The following is a 26,974-nucleotide window of genomic DNA, read 5'->3' as shown; positions in this document are numbered from 1 at the left end:
AATAGTTTCAAAACATACACTTCAGTACCTCATGGTTTGGACTAATTTAAAAAAAACGATGGAAATCGTCTAAATTAATGGTTTGAAATACACGCGCTTCTTTTCCAAGTATTTGTACTAAAACAAACAAATTTTCAATTGATATACCTATTATACTCTTAGAGTTATAATATAGAAAAACTCCCTATGATTAAGCAAACCTACATAAAAAGTCCCTCATAGTTTCAAATCGTACAATCCAGTATTTCGTGGTTTGAACTAATGTGAAAAATCGACAAAAGTTATTTAAATTAATGAGTTTCAGGTTGTTTGACATGGAAAATAATTTTTTAATTCAAAATTTTAGCTGAGATATACCTATCAAACCCCATAGAACTCATAAATTTTTCAAAAACAACCCCAAACTCCCAAATACAACTCATCTTATTTCTATACATAAAATAAATAAATAAAACTTTCCAAATAAAAAATACCTTATCTCTATATATAAAATAAGTAAATAAAAACTTCCAAATACTAGTTACCTTATTCCCATGCACAAAATAAATAATAAAAGCAACATGTAACTATAGGGGGTTTTTTTGTAGGTTGACTTAACCATTGAGGGTTTTTCCGTAAGTTTGCTTAATAGGATGGTTGTTAGAAGGTTTTTTCTTACTTATATATATTAGGGTAATTGTATCATTTCGTCTGCCTCCACTAGTTTTGACGATTTCTGTTGATGTTTAAAATTAGTTCAAACTATGATGGTTCGAAATATATGATTTGAAACCATAAGGGACTTTTTCGCAGGTTAGCTTAACCACAAGGGGTTTTTTTGTATTTTACCCAAGATTTTCATCCTCAATGCTTTTGTTTTGAGCCAAACATGATTTAAAATCATTTGAAATGACTACAAAATTTAGTGCATAAAATACTCTTCTCAACCCTTAATTTTATAAGGTAGTACAAACATTAAAAGAGAAGGATGTTATATAGTAATTGTGAGATCCATAGATTGACTCTCAAATCTTTCCCTTGCAAATTTTGATGGCTCTCCTTGGACTGTTGAATTTTTTAAGTTTTCTAAATTTGAAGACAGATAATGGTGCAACGAGTGCAATTATTGTGATTGTGTATATTTATATGGTAAATTAACTGTGCGTTTGATAAAACTACAAATTGAAAGATGAAATCTAAAGTTTAAATTCATTAAATTATTGAATTGTTAAGTACTAAATCTTATACATTTGAGTATATATCACATTAAGTGATAAGTGAATAGGTTATAACTTATTTTTTGAGAGCAAGTTTGCGTAGAAAATTCAGTGCCACTTAATTAATTAGTTTAAATGTTCAATTTTTTGTTATCAAATATGTCTGAACATATTAAAATCTGAGTCCATAAAATTTAAGTGTTGAATTGGATTATCAAATGAGACCTAAGTACTATTTAGATATGTTGATGTGTGTCCGAAATCTTAATACGTGTAAAAGATTTACCTTATTTATTGTCATTTTTTAGTTCCTTGATAACTATATAGAATTTTTACCAATCTTATTTATCTCTTTATCTAATTTATCTCATAACATAGATGATTCAAAAACATATAATTTTAGAGAAAGAAGGTAAAAGGATAAACATGAAAAAGTTTTGATGGGGCAAGAATTATGATATTATGAATTTTTGACAAAACTTATAGTACAAAATTAAGATTTTAAAAAATTTTGGGGGCGGGAAGGGGCCTAAATCCGTCCTTGCAGATTTTTGAAATGCGAAACAAATTACATTTGTGCCGAAACACAGCATCCACCGATTTCATATATCTCCATCAGCGAATAGCATATAAAAAGTCACCTTCCTAAGCAAAGAAGCAAGCAAGAATCCAATCTGGACCATGGAATAACAACTGACGACTCTGTGATTGTTATCTCAGAGATTAAGGCCTAGATTGTGTTTTTTCGCAAAAAAAAAAATTATATTTTGCATGAACATATTTTTCAAATTTTTTTTTTTGCTTTGAGCACCTAGTATCAGAGGCTACTCCTCCAATGCGAAAAAAATTATGCATCATTCGCATACCGGTTGCAGGTTCGAATAGGTCATATATCAATTCTCTTTCTCGATAAATATAGAAGAAGGGGGTCTGCGCGCCAATATCTGCCATAAAGAGATCAAGCCATAACAAATGGGAAGCGATACTACTCAACTCCAGCAAAATGGCTAGGATATAGCTAGCTCTTTTAGGTGCTTGAATTTTTCCTAATTGTTCAGGTCCAATTACGGTTATTGCTTCTGTGAACGTAGTAGCTAAATAATCCCAACGTGTTACATAGGGTAAATATTGTACAATTGTTAGATTTTCCGCATTTTTCTCCATCCTTCTGTGTAAATAACCCAATATTGGTTCACAATCAATAACATCTTCACCATCTAAAGTAACGATGAGTCGAAGAATACCGTGCATTGATGGGTGATGAGGGCCCATATTGAATAGAAGCAAAAGCCTCAGTAACGGTTGGACGGTAGTAAAAAGTCATAGTGAGACTAATCCAAATTCGACCCGAGGAGTGTCCACAGAATCTGACTTTTACTCGGGGTGAAGGTCTATCCCAAAACTTTTCAAGGCACGACATTTAGGAATCGAATTTGCAACCTCCTTGTTGATATTAGCAATCCGTAGATATACCTCATATATATTAAATCGGTATAATACATTTTTTTTTAACAAAAAGTTCTAAAAATAACAATCTAAATAGGACGTGAAGTTGTGGCTTCCATATGACAAAATCATTTCCTTTCAACACAATCCCACGTGTAGATTTTGTGAGCAAGCAGCATGAGGCAGACCAGACTTTGGCATCATCTGGGTCAAACTTCAAGAAAATAGGTAGATAGAAGAAACGATTGGAAAAAAGAGAATTCTTGACTAAATAATTGATAGTACACGTACAAATTTATGTAGTCAACTTAGACATTAAAAAGTAAACTGAACACCCCGGTGATTGGATCCGCAAAGCTTGATTTAAATACATTAATACGGCACATTCTGTTTGAACTTTTGATTTTTTCGAGTCTGCGTTTTAACTGCAGCAATGCAGGAGCTGATTAAAGTATGTTGTCAAATTCAAATGGAAGCCATCAAAGCCAAAATTCTGCTTTCTAAATTCTAGATATTTTCTCCATAAAATTTTAGAAATTTTGAAAATTTTTTATGTATTTTATACTACTATTTGCTCTCCCCCCTCTCCTCCCCAAAAAATTTTTTAAAAATTTTTATGTTGATTCAGAAGTTTATATATACGTGTATTGTGCCTTCTCAAATTAAAATTTCTCATTCGGTCCCTGACGTTGGGAATTGCCCATTGTATCTGCCGTTATTAGAGGCTACACTGATTTGGAATGATGAATTATGCAAGCTTGACGTACATTATGACTTGACTATTCTTTTATACTAACATTCTTGCTTAACAAAAAGTCTATATATGTGTATAGATACCCTCTGTGCAACTTTCAGAATAAATGGGCTAGATGTTTCCAATATGAACTCTTGTGATCAAGGTCATCAATTTCATATTTCAATCATGATTTCTTTCTTTACAGTTTGTGCATGGTCAAAGACAACTCTACTTATTTTAAAGTATAAGTCCCTACAAATATTAAAGTTGTTGATTCCAAAACCTTGACCATTTTCAATTTTTAGACAAGTGATAGTAATTGACTAGACTAATAAAGTTATAACTGAGAGACAAATCAAGTTATTCAATACTTGAATTGAGTTCAAATTATTTAGAGCTTATTGAAACATGGGTTGTAAATTAATCAAATCAAAGATGAATATTATTTTGTATTGGAAAAAGTTTGAGACTTGGCTAGAAATTGGTTTGATTAGCTTAAAATTCGAAATTTGTATATAAAGATTCAAGCAACTTAAACTTGAATCAAACTTTGTGCAATATAATGCTTGTTTGATTTCCGTTCAATAACTAAACAAAACAAGTTTGAACACAATTTTTGACAGGTTAAAGTAAATCAAAAAGCTTGAAACACTATAATGTTTGTTTTGATTAACATCTTTTACACTCTTAAATAGTAAATACAGTGTTTAAAACGTAAAGATTTGACTAATATATAGTAATTTGGACGAACACACTTTTGTCTGGTAATAGGAACATATGTTGCCTGTATTGCAATCTCTAATACACAATCTGAATTTACTTAACTTATTATTTATGGATTAGACCCTATAAAGCTATTAACATCAATCTGTTCAGGGTCCAGTTGACTGATTTCTGAGAGAGATGCCGGACTATATACTTTCACTAAATAATTCAAGATGCCAGAGTAATTTTCTTGTTCAAGCGTTGATTTTAGAGCCCCCACCCCCAACCCCAAGCCCGCTCCTCTTTTTTGGAAGAAGCTTCAGTCTTGAATGTTGAATGGACAATTTTTCTTCTCGGGCGTATTTGACTTTCTGTTTTTTAATGTAGAAACTGAACGGCCTCTCTGGTTCACTTCTTCGCCCTATATATTACTTGTAAGTTATAGGTCCTCTGATCCATATTATTTGGAGACTCGACGTATTTGTTCCATAATCTATAGCAATGAACAGAAACACGATGGCAGAAGCATTGACAGAAGAGCAGGTTGCTGAGTTTTATGAAGCCTTTTGTCTGATTGATAGGGATTCCGATGGTACTTTTGTTTTATTTTTACCAAGTTTAAGTTTCATTTTCATTTTCCCTGCATGCATAACTCACCAGTTTCCGTCGTTGTTTTGAAATTGCTTCTTCATATTTGTGCGATCTATCATGCTTTTGGGGTTTCGAGAGATGCAATCCTTCTTGTTTTCGAATGTCAGTATCAGTCTTGCAAGATTTTTGGCAATTGTTTGGAAAGCAATTTTTCAATACGTTTTTCGTGAATATATTTTTCAATCACATTTTTACCTTACATATATCGAATCGTTATAATAATTTTTCTACAAAAAATTCAGAAAAATGTAATCCAAACAAAGCGAGCACACATTTAAAAGTTAAAACATAAAAATAGTTGAAAGTTTCATAACATAACTTTATATTCTCGTTTCCTTTTCAATTCGATTGCCAAAAAAAATTATATTGAAATTGCATTGGCAGGTTTTATAACCATAGCAGAGCTAGCATCAGTTATTCAATCACTGCATGAACGTCCGACAAAGGAAGAGATTCAAGAAATGGTACATGAAGTTGATGCTGATGGGAACGGAAGCATTGACTTTGAAGATTTCTTGAGTATCATGGCAAGAAAGATGAAGGTAGCACTGAATTTGTCAACCAATGTGAAATCATTGATTTTTGTTGACTTCAATGAGATTCGGATTTTCTAGTCCAAATCGAATGCGTGGGTTAATTTCATTTTCATACATAGGAAAATGTGACGAACGAGTTGCAAGAAGCTTTCAAAGTATTTGACCGGGATCAAGATGGTTTCATATCAGCTAATGAGGTGATTAATATTTTATAAATGCATAATTAATTCTGAGAAATATTAATAGCACTCCACTTTTCGTAGTTTAATAAATGAAAACTATGTGATAAAAATAATAGTGAGAATGAGATTAATAACATTTCTCTTAAAGTACTTATTTGTTTTCTTTTCATTTCGGCTTCAGTACTGTCTCCTTTTTTTTATTAACACTATTACTATTAGATTAACAAATTATTGAGGGATAACTTCTGCAGTTGAGGAACGTAATGATAAATTTAGGGGAGAGACTAACAGATGAAGAAGCTGAACAGATGATCAGAGAGGCGGATTTAAATGGAGATGGTGTCGTCAGCTATGAGGAATTTGTGAGGATGATGGTGGCTTCGTCACCTTCTTTCTAGTCTGAAAAAATATGTTAACCAAAATGAAATAATGATAGCAGTGATCATGTTAGTCACTCTATCAATTAATTGTGGAAAATCCTAATTCAAGTGACACATAATTAATACGGTAGACACAAACTAAAAAATAGTCTACCATCCAATTTTTAGGAGCTCGCATATTTCTATCTATCACGGTGTATCGTATTTTTAAAATTGCTTAGTGTTGATAAACTCTTAATTATTGTGCCTGCTGCAATGCAGCTAGTGTACGCATTTTATTTATTGTACAAGCATTTGTAACCAAAATTGTATTGCTATCTTGTTTTTTCTTTTTCTTTTACCAAATAACAAACATTTCCACCAAGTCAAACTTTTTCATTATCTTTTACTGGTTGTAGGATGTTGAATACTAATTTTGAATAGAGCATAAATTTGCAGTTTCTTTATATCTGCCAAAAGGTAAAAGTCATGCCAAATCGTGGGTCATTTCTCAGGTTCAAAAATAATTTGGAAATGCATAATATTTGGCCCTTACCTTTTTTCTTTTGTTTCCCTAAAGTGATTTTCCTTATTCGCCTAATAAAATGCTTGGTACGGCCGGTTAACTATGCCAAAAGTGTCCAATATACCAAGTTGCCATTTAGTTATTACTATTGTTATCATTATCTGTCTCCTTGTGATCTTTCCACTTGAGATTCATGTAAGAATAGACATAAAAAACTGGAATCATCAAAAAAGATTTCATTAAAACTTTGCTATTAATATCAGCAGCAACCTATTTACTTTACCTTTTACTCTTTTTATAATTTTTTAATTTATTTTGCATTTGTAGTCTCTATATATCTTTGTGAAAAATATATGCCTGCAAAACTATTTAGATTACATTTAACATCATGATATGATAAATTTTCTAGAGACACCAAATTTTGGTTTTTTCAAAGTTTTTTCGTATTTTTATTTTATCTATTGGTCACTTTATTCAAACAAGGAAATTTTTATTTTGTAGATTTCTTTTATTGAGAAAAAATGAAAAAAGTAACCAAAAAAAGAAGAAGAAGAAGAAACACTAAGAGTTAGTCCAACTCTTCGAATCATAAAAAGCCCAAAACTCAAACCCAAATCCAAAGTTTAAGGAATTAACAACCCAAAAGAAAAGAAAACCCAACAAAAAGAGAAGCATAAGCCTAGAAGAATGAGAAACTAATGCCCCAACAAAGCCTAGAAATGGTCTAGACCAAGAAGCCCAAAAAACACAGAGAGATTTTTTTCTGTCTTCTTTTCACACGCGTACCAAAATGGAAGAAGAATCGATGTGATTTGACAAAAAAAAAAAAAGAAACTTACAACATGCGTGCTAGGTTGTCGAAGGAGACTTTTGTGCGGTAAATGATCTCTGATATGGGAAAAGACATAAATTTTTTTTAAAGTAGATGTCATGTATAATTGACAGAAAACAAATCTCAAAAAAAAAGAGAAGAATTGCTTGAAATTCTAGCTAATGTTATACTTTTGAAGCACATACGTTATATATATTTTTTAGAATCATTGGAGTGAGTCCAATAGTCAGGGGAAGACTCTGAATCCTGATAATTGGGGGTGAGAAAAATGTTGGAAAAGACGGGAGGTTAACATATATATATATATGTATATATATATTTTCGCAACGATAGAAGTCCTATAACCAAATCTAGCCTAATCTAGGGGAAGGGAGAAGGGGACTCGATGTGAGTACAGACTCCATTGAAGATGGCCAATGAAGACCGCCACATTTAGTGGCAAATTTGTGGGAGGCAAGGGTTGAACCCTTGCGGACCCTTGCCTCCTGCACCACCAAGACTGGTGGTGACCACTAGACCAAACACCCAGTGGCAGGTTAACATATATGTTTGTGTGTTTTACATCCATATTTCTGACATGCATTTTCCTATGGGGACGAGACTAGATACATGTGCATGCGAGCAAGTATAGGAGGAAGCATTAAAGGAACAAGTAAATCCCAAGAAGAATCGTCAGACTCGGCTCTCACATCAAACCTTTTCTAGTGTTTCCAACTCCAAATTGAGAGCAAAAGGTAATTGAGAACAAAAGGTCTTGTTCCTGGCAGTTGAAAAAGCAATAGTAGATCTATAATGACCATGGGTCGAAAATTCTTAAAACTAGGGAGGGAATGTTGATTTGAGTAGTGAACGTAAATGTACGCCATCTCATCCATGATTAAATGTTGTTTTGAGGGACCTCCTCATGCAAAATCCAGATAATGAAAGCCTGATCGTGCAAGGAGCATTTGCTTAAGTATACATGACTATCCATCCCAAAGAGATGCATTCTATCAATGTTTACAGTCTTGTATACACTCACCAGCACCAGGACCTGCAGCAGGATAAGTCATCACCAAAAATTTTTCAATTTTTGTGTCAAATGCTAGGATAGATTCTGCACATGAAGGAGAATTTTGCATACTTATTGTTTCAACATTAGAAGGTTGTTCAACATTTTGTGCTGCATCTAGCTGTGTTTGTGATTCATCTTCCCCCAAGACAAGAATTTTGTAATCTACTACTTGCAGTCTCCTTGGAAAGAGGAAGTCTCGACTACTTCAGAATTAGATACCCAATGTATACCGTATTTTTTTAGGATCGGGTGCAGATAAATTCCACATATGACACCTCCATAAATAATCTCACCTTTGTCTGGATTGAGGACATGATGTCATAATGCGGAGGTGGATGACAAATGTTGGAACTCTTCTCTAAACACAACCAACCAACTGCAAGAAAACATAACTTCTCGACCATCTGATGTTTGATAATTGCTTGACAATATAATGTCGATTATACAAATCCTGCGTGCTGCTTTTGATCTTGAACATTGATGGACCCAAAATGATAATCAAACATAAATCCACAGGAACAATCACAAGAATTTGATATATGAGGCAAAGGGAATTTAACTTCACCGCTGAGAGATTTATCAAACTCAACAAATAATTTTTTCTTGCCAGACATATGGTTACTGCAATCCATACCTAAGTACCATATATTTTTATCAACCACATCAACAGCGTTACGAGCTAACAATAAAGTTTTAGATTTTTATTATTATCCTAAATATGATTGTCAACAACATTAGTCTGAAAATTCCTGTGTACGTTTTCTCTGAACCTACATTCAAATTGTTTGTGGCCAAAATTTTCACAACTATAACATTGAACCCTCTGTCCAAAATTATTCTGAATATTATTTTGATTAGAATTATTTTGTCTGCCAAAATTACTACCTCTGTCTCTACTAGGATCACCTCTAAAATTAAAATTATTATCTCTACTACGTCCGGGATTTGATGTGCCTCCGGTACATCTATTGTTTTAGCCACAACCACCTCTATTATTGTAGCCACCTCTGTTTTTCTAACTGGATTCACCTTACTCCTTGAAATCGCTATTGCCTCTGAAATTCAACTGTCTGCAATGCCTTATCTATTGTATCCTTCTCCAGTGTATCTTTCAACTTCTCATTAATTCTTTATTCATGCAGAATTAACAACCTTTGCAAATTTGCAATACTCAAATTCTCCAAATCTTTTGTCTCCTGCATCACAACCACTACATGATCAAATTTCATGAGTATGGTGTTGAGAACTTTCTCAACAAATGTTCTATCAGGGAGGTCATATTGATTGAGTTTCATCTCGTTTTTAATATTTGACAAACGAGAAAAATATGACTAAATAGATTTTGACTTCTCCATCACCACAAGTTCAAATTTCATCTTCAACATTATCAAATTATTTTATTAGATCCCGTCGATCCCTCTGTATGTTTTTTTCAATATATCCCAAGTCTCCTTTTCCGTATCAACTGTAGAAATTTTTTCAAAAACTAATATATCAATTGCCTGATTAATCTGCGAGAAGGTTAACATATCTTTCGCTTATCATTCTAACTAGCATCCTGAGCAAGTGACATGCCTTGAGATGGGTTATTATTTGTTTCTATCAAAAATTAAACTCCGCCTTTGTTTTGAGTTTTTGGATAGAACAAACCGTAACTCTGGTATCACTTTGATGAACCCAAAATGATAATCAAACATAAACCAATGTTTTGGAAATCAGACCGGACCAGCCGGACTCTCCTCTTAATATTTTTTTAAGTTTTGCAAAACGCAGCTACCAAGGATTGAACTTAGGACCTTTGTGATGAAAGACTAATAAAGTAACCATTGTACCATCACCATTCTATGAGTTTTTTATGATAACTCATTTATATAAAACAAACATCCATCTTTCTTTTCTTCGTATTTTTTACAAAATCTCATCTTATGACTCTTTCTTTTTAATCTTCAACTCTCTCTCTCTCTCTCTCTCTCTTTCTCTCCTCTTTTCTTTTGTCACTCCCTTTTTAATCAAACCTCTTTAGTTTTAATTTATTGATGTTTTCTTCCATCTTTCAATTTTATTTTTGTCCATTAAATTAAAAAAAATTAAAAAAGAATTATTTTTCTTAAACCCTAAAAACTAATTATTAAATGCCACAACCACTCACTTTTATCTCATTTTTTGTTTCTTATTAAGTTTGCATTTTTATTTTTGATTCTCCAGACTTCCTTTAAACTCCAAACTTCTTTTTTTTTTAATTGCAATTTCTAAATCCCAAAAACGTAAATTAAAATTTAAACTCACAATATCTAAATTCTCATAGACGTAAATTTTATATAATTTCAAAATATTGTGGTATATTTTGGATTAAATTTAAGATTATTTTTTGGTAAATATAATTGAGATTGAGATGAAATTTATTTGTTTCAACATATAATTTAAAAAATTTATTTTTGAAAATCCAAGTTATTCAAAAATATTAAACTTTTTATCATATAAAGTTTTAAATGAGTCCATTGCATGTCTTATTTTGTGCATATATATATTTATATAAAATATTTTTTAAAAAATCATTGAACCAGGGTTGAACCGGTCCAACCGGTTGAACCTTGACCCGAACACCTCATCGGTTCAATTAACGGTCTGAGTTTTAAAACATTGACATAAACCCGCAAGAACAATTACAGGAATTTGATATATGAAGCAAACAGAATTTCTGCTATTGATGAAACAAGCTGAGGCTACAATACACAAAATGAAAAAAACCATGAACATAGGCTTTTATACAGTCACAATGCTTTATACGGCTGACTCCTATTTACTAATGCATCTTGGACTTGTATTCCACCTAGAGCTGTTAATCGAGTTGAGTCGAACTCGAGCACATGATAATCGAGCTCGACTCGAACCTTCAATCGAGCTAGCTCGAGTTCACTCAATTAGTAATTCGAGTTTTAAAAACTGTTCGAGATCGACTTGTCAAACTCGGCTAAAAACTCGAACTCGAGTTCAAAATCACGCCGAGTTTAACGAGTCGAGTCGAGCGCTTATCAAGAAAAGGAAAGAGGGTAAAACTATCAGATACACAATGAAATTATGATAATGCCCCTACTATTCGAGCCTGTCGAGCTATTAGCGAGTCGAGCATAGCTCGGCTCGTTTAATAGACGAGTATATATACAACTCGAGCTCGGCTCGTTTTTCTCAGTAAACGAGCCGAGTCGAGCCCTTATCGAGCCGGATCGAGCTCGGCTCGCGAGTTACCCAATTCGATTAACAGCTCAAATTCCATCCGAACCCACCATATTAACTAAACAAGCAAACTAATAGTACTAATAACCAATTACATTAGCTTGGTTTAATTATTTCCTGCAACGATTCATCAACTAAAACTTATCCAAAATAAGTTATCTAGGCTTTTCACGGCCCGTGAATCATTGTTGGTGTGCTACACTTGAGATGAAACAATAAAAAATCAGGGGTTGAGGTTAAGTCCTTCCATCTTCGACAAGCAGTTCTACATTTCAGCACATATTTTCCTGGTAGTCTGCTTAAAATTTCAACCATGGTTTCATCTAGAACGTCGTTTAGCGATATCGATGATTTGGTCTTCTTGAGCCTGCTAAATTGGTTCCATATGAGAGGATTAGCAACAAGAAGGACTAGATGAATACGAGAATAATCATTGATGAAAAGTATACAATATCTGAACCAATGTGAAAGCAAAAAATAAAAATAAAACCTGAAGAAGAAATTTGATAAACGATCAGCTAGCTTCGATCCTTTTTTATCCCACATGAATGTTTTGGAGTACTATTTTATAACTTTTAGTTCCTTGCCTAATCCGATATGGACATTAATCACGTGGATACATGTGAGAGCACATAAAATTTTCGTATCATATTTAAAATTTAGTGCATGTTGCATTTTTCCTTCTTATTATTAACTGACTTATATGTTCAATTGTTGCTTTTCACTAGCAAATAAATAGGTACACCTTAGGAAATTGTATCATCTACACTATAAAACATTAGTGCTAGTTAGAACTAAGAAGTCATGGTAATAGCATGATAATAATAAAAAAAAAAACTAAAGCATGAATGACAAGTGTCATCACATTTGTCCTTTTGCATGTACATTAATGAAACTTAAAAGAACCAAAGTGCTTCATTCTTCGTAAGTTGGCCGAAAGAAGGGTGAGGTGGAGTCATCACAATACATAGGCATCCCATACGCTAATTCGCATATTAAGTGGAGTCCACTTGATATGTTAAATGGAACCAATTGGAACCTTTGTATGTTCAGGTGAAAGTATTGTATTAGTCGCGAAGCAATTACTACTCTAGACTAACAAGCAAGTTTTATCTTGATCAATGATCAACGAAATGCATCAAATATCATTAACAAGCCTACCATTTTCCCTGTCATAAACGTTTATTTACTAACTACAGTTTTGTCCATCCTTTCTATAATACTTCACCAAGGATTTCCAAAAAAAAAAAGGTTTACCTTCCCTGTCATATACATTTATTTACTAACTACAGTTTTGTCTATCCTTTCTACAATATTTCACCAAGGATTTCCAAAAAAAAAAAATATTTACCTCACCACCTCCTCTTTTCCTCAATTACAATGTCGTCCAGTACAATTGTTCCAACTCCCACAAATTTTCTTCTCATCTCTTTTCTTTTTCCTGTTTTAAATTGATTGAAAGCAGTGTATTACATTAAGAGAACTTCAATGGAAGCACGATGCAGCCAATCTAGAGCTCAAAAATCAACCCAGATTGGGATATTTCTTGTTCTTTCTTGTTTCTTTTTAATTTGAAGAACAAATACTTAATCCCAATTAAAGAATATTTTGGATTTCATATTTTTATCTACCTTTTGCAAAGTACAAAAGGAAAAAAAATAAAAAAGGGAAAGGATCAATCCTCCACAATGTCGATTCCAGAAGGAAGAAAAAGAAGAAGAAAGAGCACAATCTTGACTCCATGTAATCTACAATGAAATGGACTATACAGTTGAATGTTGAATGCAATAATCAAAAGCTATGGACACATTTTTTTTTAAGTGGGAGGTCTTTAATTTAAGATATTTTATTCATAATTTCTCTAACTTTTCTATCAAACCTAAGCCAGTCCAACCCAATCCTTCCCCTAGACGCATTTAGTTTATTAGTGGGTTTCAATGAAAATTAGTCTTTTTTGCTTGACTTACTCAATTATTTATTCTAATATTGATTTAATTTTGTATTGGATATGGGTAGATGTCCATGGTTTTCATTGTTAGTTAATAATAACATATCCAAAATTGTTGTGAAACTAATAAAATAAACTACCAAAAGTAGGGATTGGAATAGTAGAGTGATAAGAGGAGAGAGATAGAATTATTACCTTTTACTGATCAAAGTACTTCCAGGTTTCAAAGTTACAAAAGAAGTAGGATTCACCCCTATATATAGGTGATCCAAGATCAAGGGTACATGAACCCTATTAAATACTAATACATGAATTTAGTACTTCAAGTACATCCATAAATGGGTTCATCCAATGTACCAATCAATCTAGGGAGAATACAAGAATCTATCTATTTGAGAATACAAACGAACATCCACATCTTGTAATCTTTCTTGAGAATATCAACGGACATCCACATCTTATCATTATTTCATAACACACCCCCTTGGATGTCCATTACACAAAGAATATGCTTCGTTAAAACCTTACTAGGGAAAAATCCAGTGGGACAAAAATCCTAGTGAAGAAAAAAAGTACACTATTCTTGTGTAATAAATTCTCCCCCTGATGCAAACATCATATGAGATCTTTTAGCCGACGTATCCCAATATTCTGCACCAGCTTTCCAAATGTAGCAGTCGACAATGTCTTGGTAAAAATATCAGCCAAATTATTATCCGATCGGATTTGTAGCACATCAATCTCACCATTCTTCTGCAAATCATGAGTAAAGAAGAATTTCGGTGAAATGTGTTTCGTCCTATCTCCTTTAATATATCCTCCCTTTAATTGAGCTATACAAGCTGCATTATTTTCATATAAAATTGTTGGAGGATTTTCCTTCTCGGAGGATAATCCACAACTCTTCCAGATGTAGTAGGTCATTGATCTTAGCCAAACGCATTCTCGACTGGTCTCATGAATTGCAATTATTTCACCATGATTTGATGAAGTAGCAGTTAAGGATTGTTTTGTAGAATGTCAAGAAATGACTGTTTCGCCACAAGTAAAGAGACAGCCAGTCTGAGATCGTGCTTTATGTGGGTCAGATAAATACCCAGCATTAGCATATCCAAGCAACTCAGGCTTAGATTTATTTGAATAAAACAAACTAAGATCAATTGTTCCTTGGACATAGCGAAAAATGTGTTTAATACCATTCCAATATTGTTTTGTAGGCAAGGAACTAAATCTTGCTAATAAATTCACAGCAAATGATATATCTGGCATTGTACAGTTAGCAAGATACATAAGTACACCAATTGCACTGAGATATGGTACTTCAGGATCAAGTATCTTTTCATGTTCCTTTCATGGTTTAAAGGGATCTTTATTAGGATCTAATGATCTGACGATCATTGGAGTGCTTAATGTATGTGCTTTATCCATATGGAACCGCTTTAATACCTTCTGGGTATAAGCAGTTTGGTGGATAAAAATTTCACTTTCTAAATACTCAATTTGTAAACCAAGGCAGAAATTTATCTTTCCACAATCTTTGATCTCAAATTCTTTCTTCAAATATTCGACAGCCTTTTGGATCTCTTCAGGAGTTCCAATCAAATTGAGATTATCAACATGTATAGCAATAATCACAAAATTTGACCCATTTTTCTTGATAAAAACACATGGACATATTGGGTCATTGGTATAACCTTCTTTAGTTAAGCATTCATTGAGACGATTATACCACTACGTCCAAATTGCTTAAGCTCATACAAAGACTTTTGTATTCTAATAGAATACACATCTCTAGGATTTGATTTACATGCTTCAGGCATGTTGAATCCTTCAGGGATTCTTATGTAAATATCATTTTCAAGATTTCCATACAAACAAGCAGTGACAACGTCCATCAGACGCATATCAAGTTTTTCATGCACTGCAATACTCACAAGATACCTAAATGTGATCATATCCACTACAGGTGAATACGTTTCATCATAATCAAATCCAGGCCTTTGTGAAAAATCTTGGACTACAAGTCTTGCTTTATATCTCACAATTTCATTCTTTTCATTCATTTTTCTCACAAAAATTCATTTATATCCAACTGGCTTTACACCTTTAGGTGTTTGGACTACAGGTCCAAAAACTTTCCTTTTAGCCAGTGAATTTAATTCAGATTGTATCGCATCTTTCTATTTTGGCCAATCATTTCTATATCGACATTCATCAACCGATCTAGGTTCATAATCCTCGTCATTTATCATAACATCAAGTGCTACATTATATGCAAAAGTACCATCAACAATTATTTCTCTTCGGTTCCAACTTTTTCTTGTAGTGACAAAGTTTATTGAATTTTCTATAACTTCATTCTCTTCTGGGGTTGGCTCTTCGGGAGCTGGCTCTTCAGGAGCGACCTCTTCAGGAAATTGAATTTTGTCATTAATTATTGATTCATTTGATCCTCTTTTCTTTGTAGAATTTTTATCTTTGGAACCAAGAGATCTCCCACGCTTCAGGCGTGCTTTAGATTCATTAGCACTTGTGATTTGTCCTTCAGGGACATTTATTTTAATCGGAGCATTTTCAGCAAGAATATGTGATTTGGTGACTTTTCTGGAGTCACTAAGTGCATCCGGTAATTGATTTGCAATATTTTGCAAATGTATGATCCTTTGAACTTCTAGTTCACATTCGTTTGTACGAGAATCCAGAAAATTCAATGAAATTTTCTAAATAATTTCCTTTTTCGGGATTTTCTTTTTCGGTTGATCTGTTCCTCCCCCTAATGTCGGGAAATGTAATTCATCAAAATGACAATCTGTAAATCGTGCAGTAAATAAATCACTTGTCAATGGCTCAATATATGTGACTATAGAAGGTGATTCATACCCGACATATATTTCCAATCGTCTTTGGGGGCCCAATTTACGACGTTGAGGCGGTGTAATAGGAACATAAACTGCACAATCAAATATTCGTAAATGAGAAATATTGGGTTCAAAACCAAATACTAATTATAAGGGAGAATAATTATGATAACTAGTCGGCCTGATTCTCACAAGTGTTGTTGTATATAATATAGCATGTCCCCAAGCAGATAAGGGAAGCTTAGACCTCATCAACAATGGTCTAGCAATTAATTGTAATCTTTTAATAAATGATTCGGTTAGACCATTTTGTGTGTGAACATAGGCTACAGGATGTTCAACAGATATCCCAATGGACATGCAATACTCGTCAAAAGCATGTGACGAATATTCACCAGCATTATCTAGACAAATTCTTTTAATAGGATAATCAGGAAACTGTACTCATAATTTAATTATCTGAGCAAGCAATCGCACAAACGCTATATTGCAAGTAGATAACAAACATATATGTGACCATCTAATTGATGCATCAATTAGCACCATAAAATATTGAAATGGTCCACATGGTGGATCTACAGGTCCACATATATCACCATTGTTATTTTTATTTTTCAATATGGTATGCGTAGAAGCACTATCAATGAGACAAATGTCATCATCACCATTATTTGATCCCAAATATTTAGCATTCATTTCTTCTTCAGGAAGAAAAATTCAAACAAAAAATAAACATTAAGAAAGATGCAAAAATAAATATTGAATGGAAAGAAAATTACATAAAATATATAAAGCATCATAAAAATATCTAAACAATCATGGGATATTTATTGACATTTTCAGGATGTTCAAAGAAATCAGCTACATCAATGTGTATCACTATCATCATAATCATTCTTTTAATCAATGAAATTTGTCTCAACACATTTGTTCTTCTTTTTCAATGGTGCTTGGTAGAGGTCAACAAGATGCTCAGTCGTACGACAGGTACGTGACCAATGACCTTCCATACCACAGGGGTAGCATTTTTCTTCATAAACTTTCTTTTTTTTTTCATTTTTTTGATCGTAGTTATTTTTCCTCTTTTGAAAAATATTTTGTTGTTTGCCACGGTTATAATTTTCACGGGGCACAAATCTACTACGATCACGGCCACGCCCACGTCCACGGCCATCTCTACGGCCACGTCCATGACCTCGACCGAAATTTTGAAATTGAGTCGCATTCGCTTCAGGGAATGGACTTGCACCAGTTGGTCGGGACTCGTGATTTTTTAGCAATAATTCATTATTTTGTTCAGCCAACAGGAGACATGCAGTAAGTTCAGAATACTTCTTAAATCCTTTCTCTCTATATTGCTGCTGCAGGAGCATATTAGAGACATGAAAAGTAGAGAATATTTTCTCTAACATGTTTTTATCAGTGACTTTTTCGCCACATAATGATAATTGAGAAGTAATTCTGAACATGGCTGAATTATATTCGTTGACAGATTTGAAATCTTGTAGCCGTAAGTGAAGCCAATCATATCGGGCTTTTGGAAGAACGACCAACTTCAAGTGGTCGAATCTCTCTTTCAAATCTTGCCAAAGGACAAGAGTATCTTTAACAGTAAGATACTCTACTTTTAATCCTTCATCTAAATGACGACGAAGGAAAATCATGGCCTTAGGCCGGTTTTGATTTGAGGCATCATTCTCTTCAACAATAGTATTTCCAAGACCCATTGCCTCAAGATGAATTTCAACATCTAATACCCACGATAAATAATTTTTTCCAGAAATATCAAGAGGTACGAACTCTTGTTTTGTGAGATTAGCCATAAGAATATGCAATAGATTCATAGGAAAGAATTTTACCTTGATAAGTAGTCAAAAGTTGTTCGGGCAGAGCCTTGACAGCGTCTCGTGCTTCACTTTTGCTTCGCGCCTTTCCTTCGCTCAAAGTAGAGACTCGTGTTTTTCCTTCGCTCAAGGTAGAGGTTCGTGCTGATAACGTGTTGTGAAACTAATAAAATAAACTACCAAAAGTAGGGATTGGAATAGTAGAGTGAGCAGAGGAGAGAGATAGAATTATTATCTTTTACTGATCAAAGTACTTCCAGGTTTCAAGGTTACAAAAGAAGTAGGATTCACCCCTATATATAGGTGATCCAAGATCAAGGGTACATGAACCCTATTAAATACTAATACATGAATTTAGTACTTCAAGTACATCCATAAATAGGTTCATCCAATGTACCAATGAATCTAGGGAGAATACAAGAATCTATCTATTTGAGAATACAAACGGACATCCACATCTTGTAATCTTTCTTGAGAATATCAACGGACATCCACATCTTATCATTTTTTCATAACAAAAATGACATATTGTAGTGCCAATCAAAGTGTTTGATAAAATGCACACAAAAAGGGAAAAGCTTGAACTAAGGTTTTACCTTTTTTTTTGGATTAAAAGTCACCCGAATGTTAGTGATCGAATTTAATTAAAACTTTTACAGATGGAGCTATAAATTGTCCAATTAGCAAGTTGTGATCGGTCATTGAGCAACTTGTACGAAATCCTATAAGTTGCTCAATGATCACCATAAAACTTGCTCCGATGGATATGAAAATTTTTCATTGATCACCTACGTTGATCTAATCCAATGTGGACACTAATCACGTACGTCAAACCTTTGCTGACCTTTTTCCACCAATTCCCTCTTGCTTTTACTTAATCACGTTTCCTAATCAATCATTGATTTTGAGATCATCCATTGAAGAAGGTTCCTAAAATTTCCTACTCGTTCTCTACTAAGGAAGGTCCCTCATTTCCTACTAAAATTGATATATATATTTTTCCTGAATTAAAAAAAGTTCCTAAAAGAATTGAAAATAAGACGAAAAGGCATATCTATACACATATATAAGAAGCAGTTGGAGTTTACTCTTTGGCACAGTTTTCGCCTTGCACTTTCATCTGCTTTGTTTGTGAGGAAAATTTGAGAAAAAATGGGATAAGTTTCATTTTCTTCGTTATACGCATGGAAGCATCATTTGTTTCTCTGCTCTAGGAAATTCACGTGGACAGACGGTGATATCATGGAGCAATGGTTTACTGTCAGAAGCCATTAGTGTGACGACCCCACTTCCTCCTAAGGCGAACCAAAGGGTTTGGCGGGCCGTCTGTCCAGCTCTCGCCGGGACTCACTACAAAACTCAAGCATGAATATAACCGATTGTTCTTAAAAGCTCAAACGGAGTATAATATATCCACCAGTTCAACATACCAAAGTACGAGTCCAATACTTCATCTAAATTTTCACAATAATAACTTAAGTACAATCTTATGTTTGCAATTCAAATCATTCTTACAAAAGTAACATCCCCAAAATGTCATGAGATTTACATTCACTTCAACCACAAGTACATCATACCATAAAGTTCACAAATCTTTCAAAATAACCATTACATTCCACAAAGAAGATCAATCACAACCTAGATAAAGGATAATCCACGGTACTCCAAATCCTTGTGCTTGAGTAACTATCCTTCTCGAGCCCTGCATAGAACTAAAATGTTTTTGGGGGTGAGCTAAAGCTCAATGAGGTTTCAAAAGGGAAAATCAAGTATTTATAAACCAGTGCGTAAGCGTTACTTTGGAAACACATGTAGAAGTAATACTTTTGTTGGCAACTTTATTCTGAGTACAACTCATAAATCATTTAAAAACCACTAACGTACATTTGGAATGCATGATCACATAAATATATTTTCATGAATTTTAGTCAAACAAATAGTGGCTCGTCCGACTAGAAGAACATTACAAGGATTGCTTCGTCTCAGAGATTAATGCTCATGAGGAGTCTTACCCGAGAAATGTCAACTAGGAGAGCAATAACAGTGTTAATAATAAAGCAAACACAAAAGGATACAGTACTCAGTCCACTTCCGTCCTTATAACTCCCATTGGTAACTCCTTCGGTTGACTGGCCATCACCTTATCCCTCCAGTGGTAATACTCGAGTATACCAAAATACAGTGCCCAGGGTTATCAACCTATCCGACCGAGTCCGCTTCTGGCTCGAATAGGTGATAACGAAGGGGAAAAGGCCTTGTTCAGCCAATGTGATAAAGTACACATGGCCTACAGCATACGCAAATAACATATAAACAATGAAATATTGAACAGTTAAGCAATACAGCAACAGTTAGGTCGAGTGCGATAAAGTACACACTCGCCTAGAAATAACTACTTTTCATTCAAATGAACAAGATTCATCAAGTATTAGACCACTTAGGCATGAAAGAAGCACTCATCAAGTCACACCACGTATATATATATATATATATATATATAAGCAATTATACAAACAGTGGTTATACAAGTTCGAGAAGCAATTTTGTGCAAAACAGTTTGGAATCCCTCACCGTAATCCGGAGCAAAGCAAGAGCAAAAGCAGGAAATTAAAAGAGCTTCTCGGTGTCCTCTGAATCACCTGAGATTAATCACAATTACAAATTACCTAGATGCTCGATTAAGGCGAATAAAGAAAACCTCTTAGATACACACACTCAAGCCTCAAGCTCAAACAAATTGAAATAGGAAGTTTTAACTTAATCATTGGTATAAAACCAAAAGGAATTTAAAAGTCCCATTTCCGAGATAAATCGTGGCAAGGACTATCAATTTCAAAAGAAGGGTAAAATGCTTAATTTGGCACGGAAATCGAGAAGGTGAAAAATGTGTTCGTACTAGAAAATTTTCAATAAAAGCTCAAGTACTAGAGTATAAGTGAAAAAGAATCATGTTTCCTTGCCGAGCAAGTTTTCTACACTTTTCATTTAAATTTTAAATATTAACGCGCTATTCTCAATCTCTATAACTTGATAGTAAGATAAAATAATTCCACAAAGCTTGATTTAAAAGTACTCAAATTCAACAGACGAAAACGGACTTCACGATTTCAAATTATTTGCACATTGTATTCCTGGTTGCCAAAATAGCCAAATCACAATTCAAACATCAATTTCACTAGGGCTTCATCAATCATTAGCCCTAGGTCTCCACATATTCAATTCCAAATAAAATTCAACAAAGGAAGTCCAAGGTATCAAGACAATCCAAAACGCAAACCAGGGAACTTCCAAGCACATTTTAGCCAACTACTTGAGCCAATTCACCAAAAATTAAATTATTGCAAAACTATTCGAATGGTCAAGAGCTTCATCAATCATTAGCTCTTGACAACCAATACTCGCTTCAAACACCAATCCATTCAAAATAAGAATAAAAACTACAGCCCACTTGACTCTCAAGTAGTTCTAAAATTCAGATTTTCTTTTCTTGATTCGGTAGTCAAGAAAAACCCAGCAAAATTCAATCCAAGATGTCCATTAAACCTTTAACTTTTACTTGCTAAATTCACTAAACACATAGCTTATCATCTGTCCAAACCAAGCTAAAGTAAATAATACACAAATCCAGCAAATAAACTCACCAAAAGTCCCAACCAGTTCGGTCATGCTGGAAAATATTTTCCTTCAAAAATTGCTTTAGTTCATGTTCCACAAATCAAACAATTATGAAAATTATACTGTTGTAGAATAGATTTTTAATACTATCACATCCCAGAAGACACTTTTCAGAGATTCAAATCACAAATAGGCCAAATATTCGATCCAAGTCAAGAATTCAGTTTCCTGAGGAAACAGGACAGCCTACTTTGAGGAATCACGGACAGCAGTACACATGGAGGAAAAATATGAAATTTCTACAAAACAAAGGCCCATGACTGTAGTTTCAAATGCCACTGACGCCACCTCAATTGGATTTTCCCACACCAAGATATAAGCATTTTACTGAGACTGGTCAGAGAAATCCGAAAATCTGGAAACTCATTTTTCACTTGTGAAAAACTCCTTTTTCTCTTTTAAAACCATAAGACTCTTATTCAAACCATCCATACATTTAAGTATGACATTCATACCAGCATATACCAAAGCAAATAACGCTTAATTCCAATAAATTATTCCACCAAAAAGTCCCCATAAATCTGTCATCAGCTAAGATAAAATTTTCCAGCAATTGATAGTTTATTTATATAGCTTTTGTTCCTAGTTTTCTTCAATTCTTACCTCAGCTCAACATGCAAAAGGTGATTAGCAAGCCTCAAGCAAATCTTAAACATCCAATACGAAAATCTGAATTGAAATTCGAAAACAAAACTAATTAAATGCTCACTTCCTTCTCTCGACCAAGCTGGAATATTTTGCAGCAGAAAATTTCCCTCGGTTTCAATCCACAATTCAACTTTTCCTCAGATTTTCTTCCATTAAGCTTCACTTAATACTTAAAGCTAACAATCTATATGCAATTCATAACAAAATTTTCCATTTGACAGCAATTACAAATGCAAACAAACATGAAGTCTCTCGGCTATTCCAGAAAATTTCCAGCAGCTAAGTTAGACGCAAATCTGGATTTTTTTTTTCCAGCTAGAACTTTATATATTTTTCTCTCAAAGCTAACATGCATGACCAATCCATGTATTTACTATCACTCCTAGTTCAATTTAAGTTCGGACATCAACAACATTCAACCACAAATCCAGAATTTTGTTCACTACTCTCGGATGAGCTTGCATGCAGCAAATTCCTGTTTCATTTTTTTTATCTTCTAGCATAATCCGGCTAATTAGCTTCATGCATGGTTCAAACATCTTGTTTTCAGTTAATTAAACACATTTTTAATCTCAGATTACCTCAGATGAACTAATTAAAAGCTGACATTTCTAGATTAAGCTCTCGGCAACTTCAATTCTTTCCAAACCAGATTTCTTAAGTTTCTTAAGTCTTAATTCTTCAACTAACCTCACAAACATCACATGCAAGTCCATAGCTGACTTCACTTGCCTATAATCAGCTAATTCCAGTTCAGAAATTACCTCAACTAGGAGTACACTCACACGGTTAGCAGCAGAAATTGATTCCCTTCCTCCGGCAGTCCAGAAAAAAATAATGCAGACCGCTAGCTGCCTCTCTCTCCCTTGCTCTGGCTTGCGGCTGATAAAAGAAATTTGGTTCTCAGCCTTCACCAACTCACGGATGGAAGGAGAAATGAACCGCAAGTCACTCTCTTCCCTCTCTAGTTTGCGGACAGAAAGGAAACGAATGAGGAGCTCGGTTCTCCCTCTCTCGGTTGGTCTCCAGTCGCGGCTCACGGCAGCATGGGAAGAAGATGAGAGGCTCAGCTCACTCTTTCTCTCTGTCGTTAATCACGAGGTGAAGAATGGATATGGGGTGGAGTGGTTCACGGTAGTGAAGTGATAAATGGAATGTGTATATATTGGGTATTGTGAGTGGGGTTGGGTCGGTAATAGAAGTGAAATGTGCTGGAATGCAAAGTAGGAATTGGAGCCGGCAGGATTTGGAGTTGTTTGTAATGTTCCATGGCTGCATGGTAGATTTGAAATGGAGGAGGGCTGTTTTAGTCTTTTAGCAACTTGTGCAACCTTTCACTTAGGTCCCTCATCCTAAACTAATTCCAAAATTTACCCCAAGTGTGAATCGAATGCCTACTAATACCCCAATCTCGCAAAAATTCAATTATCGAAATACATTGTCCTACACGTAATTGTAAAAGTTTTGACTTAAAACGATTCATCTTAATTCTAATTTCGCCTTAACACCTATCGTTATTAATACTTAAAATTAACTTATTGAACTCAAGGAATTAAATAGAAACAAAGGCACACTCAACGTCAAGAATTATTAATTTAGCTTGGCAAAATTCAAATAATCTAATGTTTTGCACAATTGAATTATTTGTAATCTATAATGAATTATTTTTGCACACTTATTTAAGATCAAACAATAATAAAGTTTATTAAAAATCTAAGATGCACATAAAATTTATTTCTACGCACGTATTTAAAACAATTAGATTTAATGCTAAAATTTACTAAAGAATTAAAAATGCAAATGAAATATGCACTGATATTTATATATATATTTTCAGGGTTCTCACAATTAGCATTCTTCTTCATAAGCCAAACATCATTTGTTTCTCTGCTCTAGGAAATTCCCGTGGACAGACGGTGCTATCATGTAGCAATGGCTTACTGTCATGAGCCATTAATATTCTTCTCCATAAACCATTACTATTCTTCTTTTATCGGATTACAGTCAGATGGTTGGAGTGTGTGCAATCAAAGGTTCATTAGCTTTATTGGTGAGGAAAAATTTAAAATGGAGGCACCTGTCTGTTGCCATGTAGAGGGAAGCACCGTTTGTTCCTTTGTTCCAGAAAATTCATTATCTCATATAGATAGATGGTGGTTTTGTGTCATAACCCATTAACGTACTGATATCTTTGAAATTGCATTAGTGTCACTGCATTCTTTTTGTGCGTTCCAAGTGGAGTTTTAGTTTTCTGCCGTCTGTCTTTTCTTTGTGTCAAAGAAGGTAATGACTCTATTTCTCTTCGAATATATAATGATTCTATTCTTGTTGCATGTTCTGTTCATCACCTTCCATTTTCTTCTTTGCAGCTTTTAAACAATTTCCACCTCTTAAACAACTTCCTCTTTCTTTCTTTTGTCGACTTCTAGCTTCGTTTGCTAAGTTTCTCCTTTCCTGCTTGTTATATCTGCAACTCCATCAGCTGGTTGTTATCCGTGCAAGTTTGCTCACCAGTTACAGGTTCGGTTTTATATGCATGCTTATTTTTGTCATTCTTCTGTTTATTGAATGTCTTATCAGTCCAAGGTATGATGCAACACTCCACTCTAAAAAACATTTACAAATTGCTATATACTGAAAAAATTTATTCCTCAACACTCTTCGCTTCAAAATAGATGTAGATTAACTGTGCAACTGGAAGATTACACCAGAAACATGACTTTGGATCTCTATGGAAATGATGCTTCCCAATTGCTTCCTTTTACAATACAAGAGATTCAGCAACAAGAGCAGCAGGTAACCATACATTAACTGAATACATTTTAACTTGCTATTATTACACAAACACCTACATATAACGTACGCTCATAACAACCTGTGACTATGTTTTCCTTGTAGAACGCACTTAATTATCAAGCAATAGAAGAGAATACGAGCAGCAATATAATAATTTGCTTCATCAAGAAGATTGCTTCAAACTATGCCACTCCTTCAAGGTATGCTCCCCTAACCAACACCAAATACTCAGCCATTATGGTACACAAACTTCCCAACATGACCAACACTTCAGAGAGCAGCTCCAGCGGCCTTAGTGGAGAAAAAAACACAACAAAGATGCTCATCGACTCTCCACCACACCCAGTGTGAGAACCCGTAATTTTTCCATTTCCTAGGTTTTATTATATTCAATGGCTTGTTTTCTACATTTTCGTGATTAGGAAAAATTCTAGATACTTTTAAGGAGCAGATATAGTTTTTAGATGATTTTTCTAGTATCGAATAGTTTTTGAGAAATTAAGAGCGTATACCGGACGTGGGACCCGCTAGTGCGGAAAGTTCGGAAAAATTTGGCCAACTAGGTTAAGTTTTGGATACTAGGTTTAAATTATCGGGTGTTATGAGATAATTAGAGGTTGCTATATGGATTGATGTGAAAGGAAACAAAGAGATAGAGATGCATTGATGAAGTGACAAGTGTCACCTTATGAGTGGATTTTGCTTTATGACTACTATTCATTTTCTTACCATTTGACCAAATAAATCAAACAAAAACTACCAAAAATTCACCATTTTCTCCTTCATCTTGGCCGACCTCTTCAAGCAACAAAAGAAAGAAAACTCTTCAAGTTTTTGGCTTCAATCTTGCTTAAATCTACCAAATCAACCACTTAAACTTGCTTTTGTTCCATAAAACCTCTTCAATTAGTGTTGGTGAGGTGATTGGTGAAGTTGTTTGGAAAGCTAAGGTGACTAGTTGCTCTCTCTCTTGTGTTGCAAAGGTGAGTTGTGAAGGAACCCCTCTCCTCCCTCCAATGATGTTTAATTCATGATTGGTGGTGGTATAAGATGCAATTTTATGGATTATATCTTGATTTTTGGTTGAATTGGTGAAGTTTTATAATTATTGGGGATTTTTCTGTTTTCATATGAATATGATTATGTGGTTATGTATGATGATTGCAAATGGTATTTAAGAAAGCTAGAAGGTGGAAAAAGTGGTTAATTGCAAGCAATTTCTGTTTTAGAAAGAAAATTGGAAAGTAGGGTTTCTTTGAATTACATTCTGCCCGGTTTTGTAGCTCATAGTTAGAGGCCGAATTGGTCTTGGTTTAAAACATGAAAGTTGTAGGGAATGATATTTTAGAGGTGCCTTCAAAATTTCAGGTCAATCGGAGTAGCGTAGCTTGAGAAAAGACAGAATTACCCTTGCTGCCCTGGTTTTACTCGAATTTGGGAATTGCTTCTGTAATTGGTTATTTTGGTTAGGAATGCTTCCGAATTGGTTGTTGAGATTTTATGATGAAATGTATCCCTGTTTCTTAGCTTTCAGATGGCTTTGGAATTTCTGGATTTGGACTTAGGTAGGCTGATTTATGATGTTTGTACTAGAATGCGTTCTGTGAATCTATTTTTGCGGTTCTGGTGTAGTAGATTGCATGTTTGACCTGGTTACACTCAAAATTGGGCTGAGTAACCTTCTACAATATTGTAGCCCTATCTCTTAGATTCGAAACGGTGTATCTTGCACCTTTATCCGATAATCG

At 34.2% G+C, this 26,974-nt stretch overlaps 1 protein-coding gene across 1 annotated transcript; it reads left to right on the top strand.

Annotated features, from left to right (window-relative positions):
* The first annotated feature begins 4,563 nt into the window (after nucleotides 1-4,563).
* LOC113776204 (calmodulin-like) lies at nucleotides 4,564-6,116 on the top strand. The gene is made up of 4 exons (XM_027321312.1): nucleotides 4,564-4,675; nucleotides 5,119-5,276; nucleotides 5,390-5,467; nucleotides 5,704-6,116. Exons 1-4 carry the CDS (start codon nucleotides 4,585-4,587, stop codon nucleotides 5,848-5,850), a joined length of 474 nt encoding a protein of 157 aa, XP_027177113.1. The 5' UTR covers nucleotides 4,564-4,584; the 3' UTR covers nucleotides 5,851-6,116.
* The last annotated feature ends 20,858 nt before the right edge of the window (nucleotides 6,117-26,974 follow it).

Source organism: Coffea eugenioides, chromosome 6, assembly GCF_003713205.1.
Source record: "Coffea eugenioides isolate CCC68of chromosome 6, Ceug_1.0, whole genome shotgun sequence".
Lineage (NCBI taxonomy): Eukaryota > Viridiplantae > Streptophyta > Magnoliopsida > Gentianales > Rubiaceae > Coffea > Coffea eugenioides.
This window is presented reverse-complemented; position numbering and strand designations above follow the sequence as displayed.

Bases quoted from the DNA above. Each gene is read 5' to 3' on its own strand.
- LOC113776204 (XM_027321312.1), top strand. From the start codon at position 4,585: ATGAACAGAAACACGATGGCAGAAGCATTGACAGAAGAGCAGGTTGCT. The intron at 5,277-5,389 runs GTAGCACTGAAT...TTTCATACATAG, and splicing joins TCATGGCAAGAAAGATGAAG to GAAAATGTGACGAACGAGTT. The intron at 5,468-5,703 runs GTGATTAATATT...TAACTTCTGCAG, and splicing joins GTTTCATATCAGCTAATGAG to TTGAGGAACGTAATGATAAA.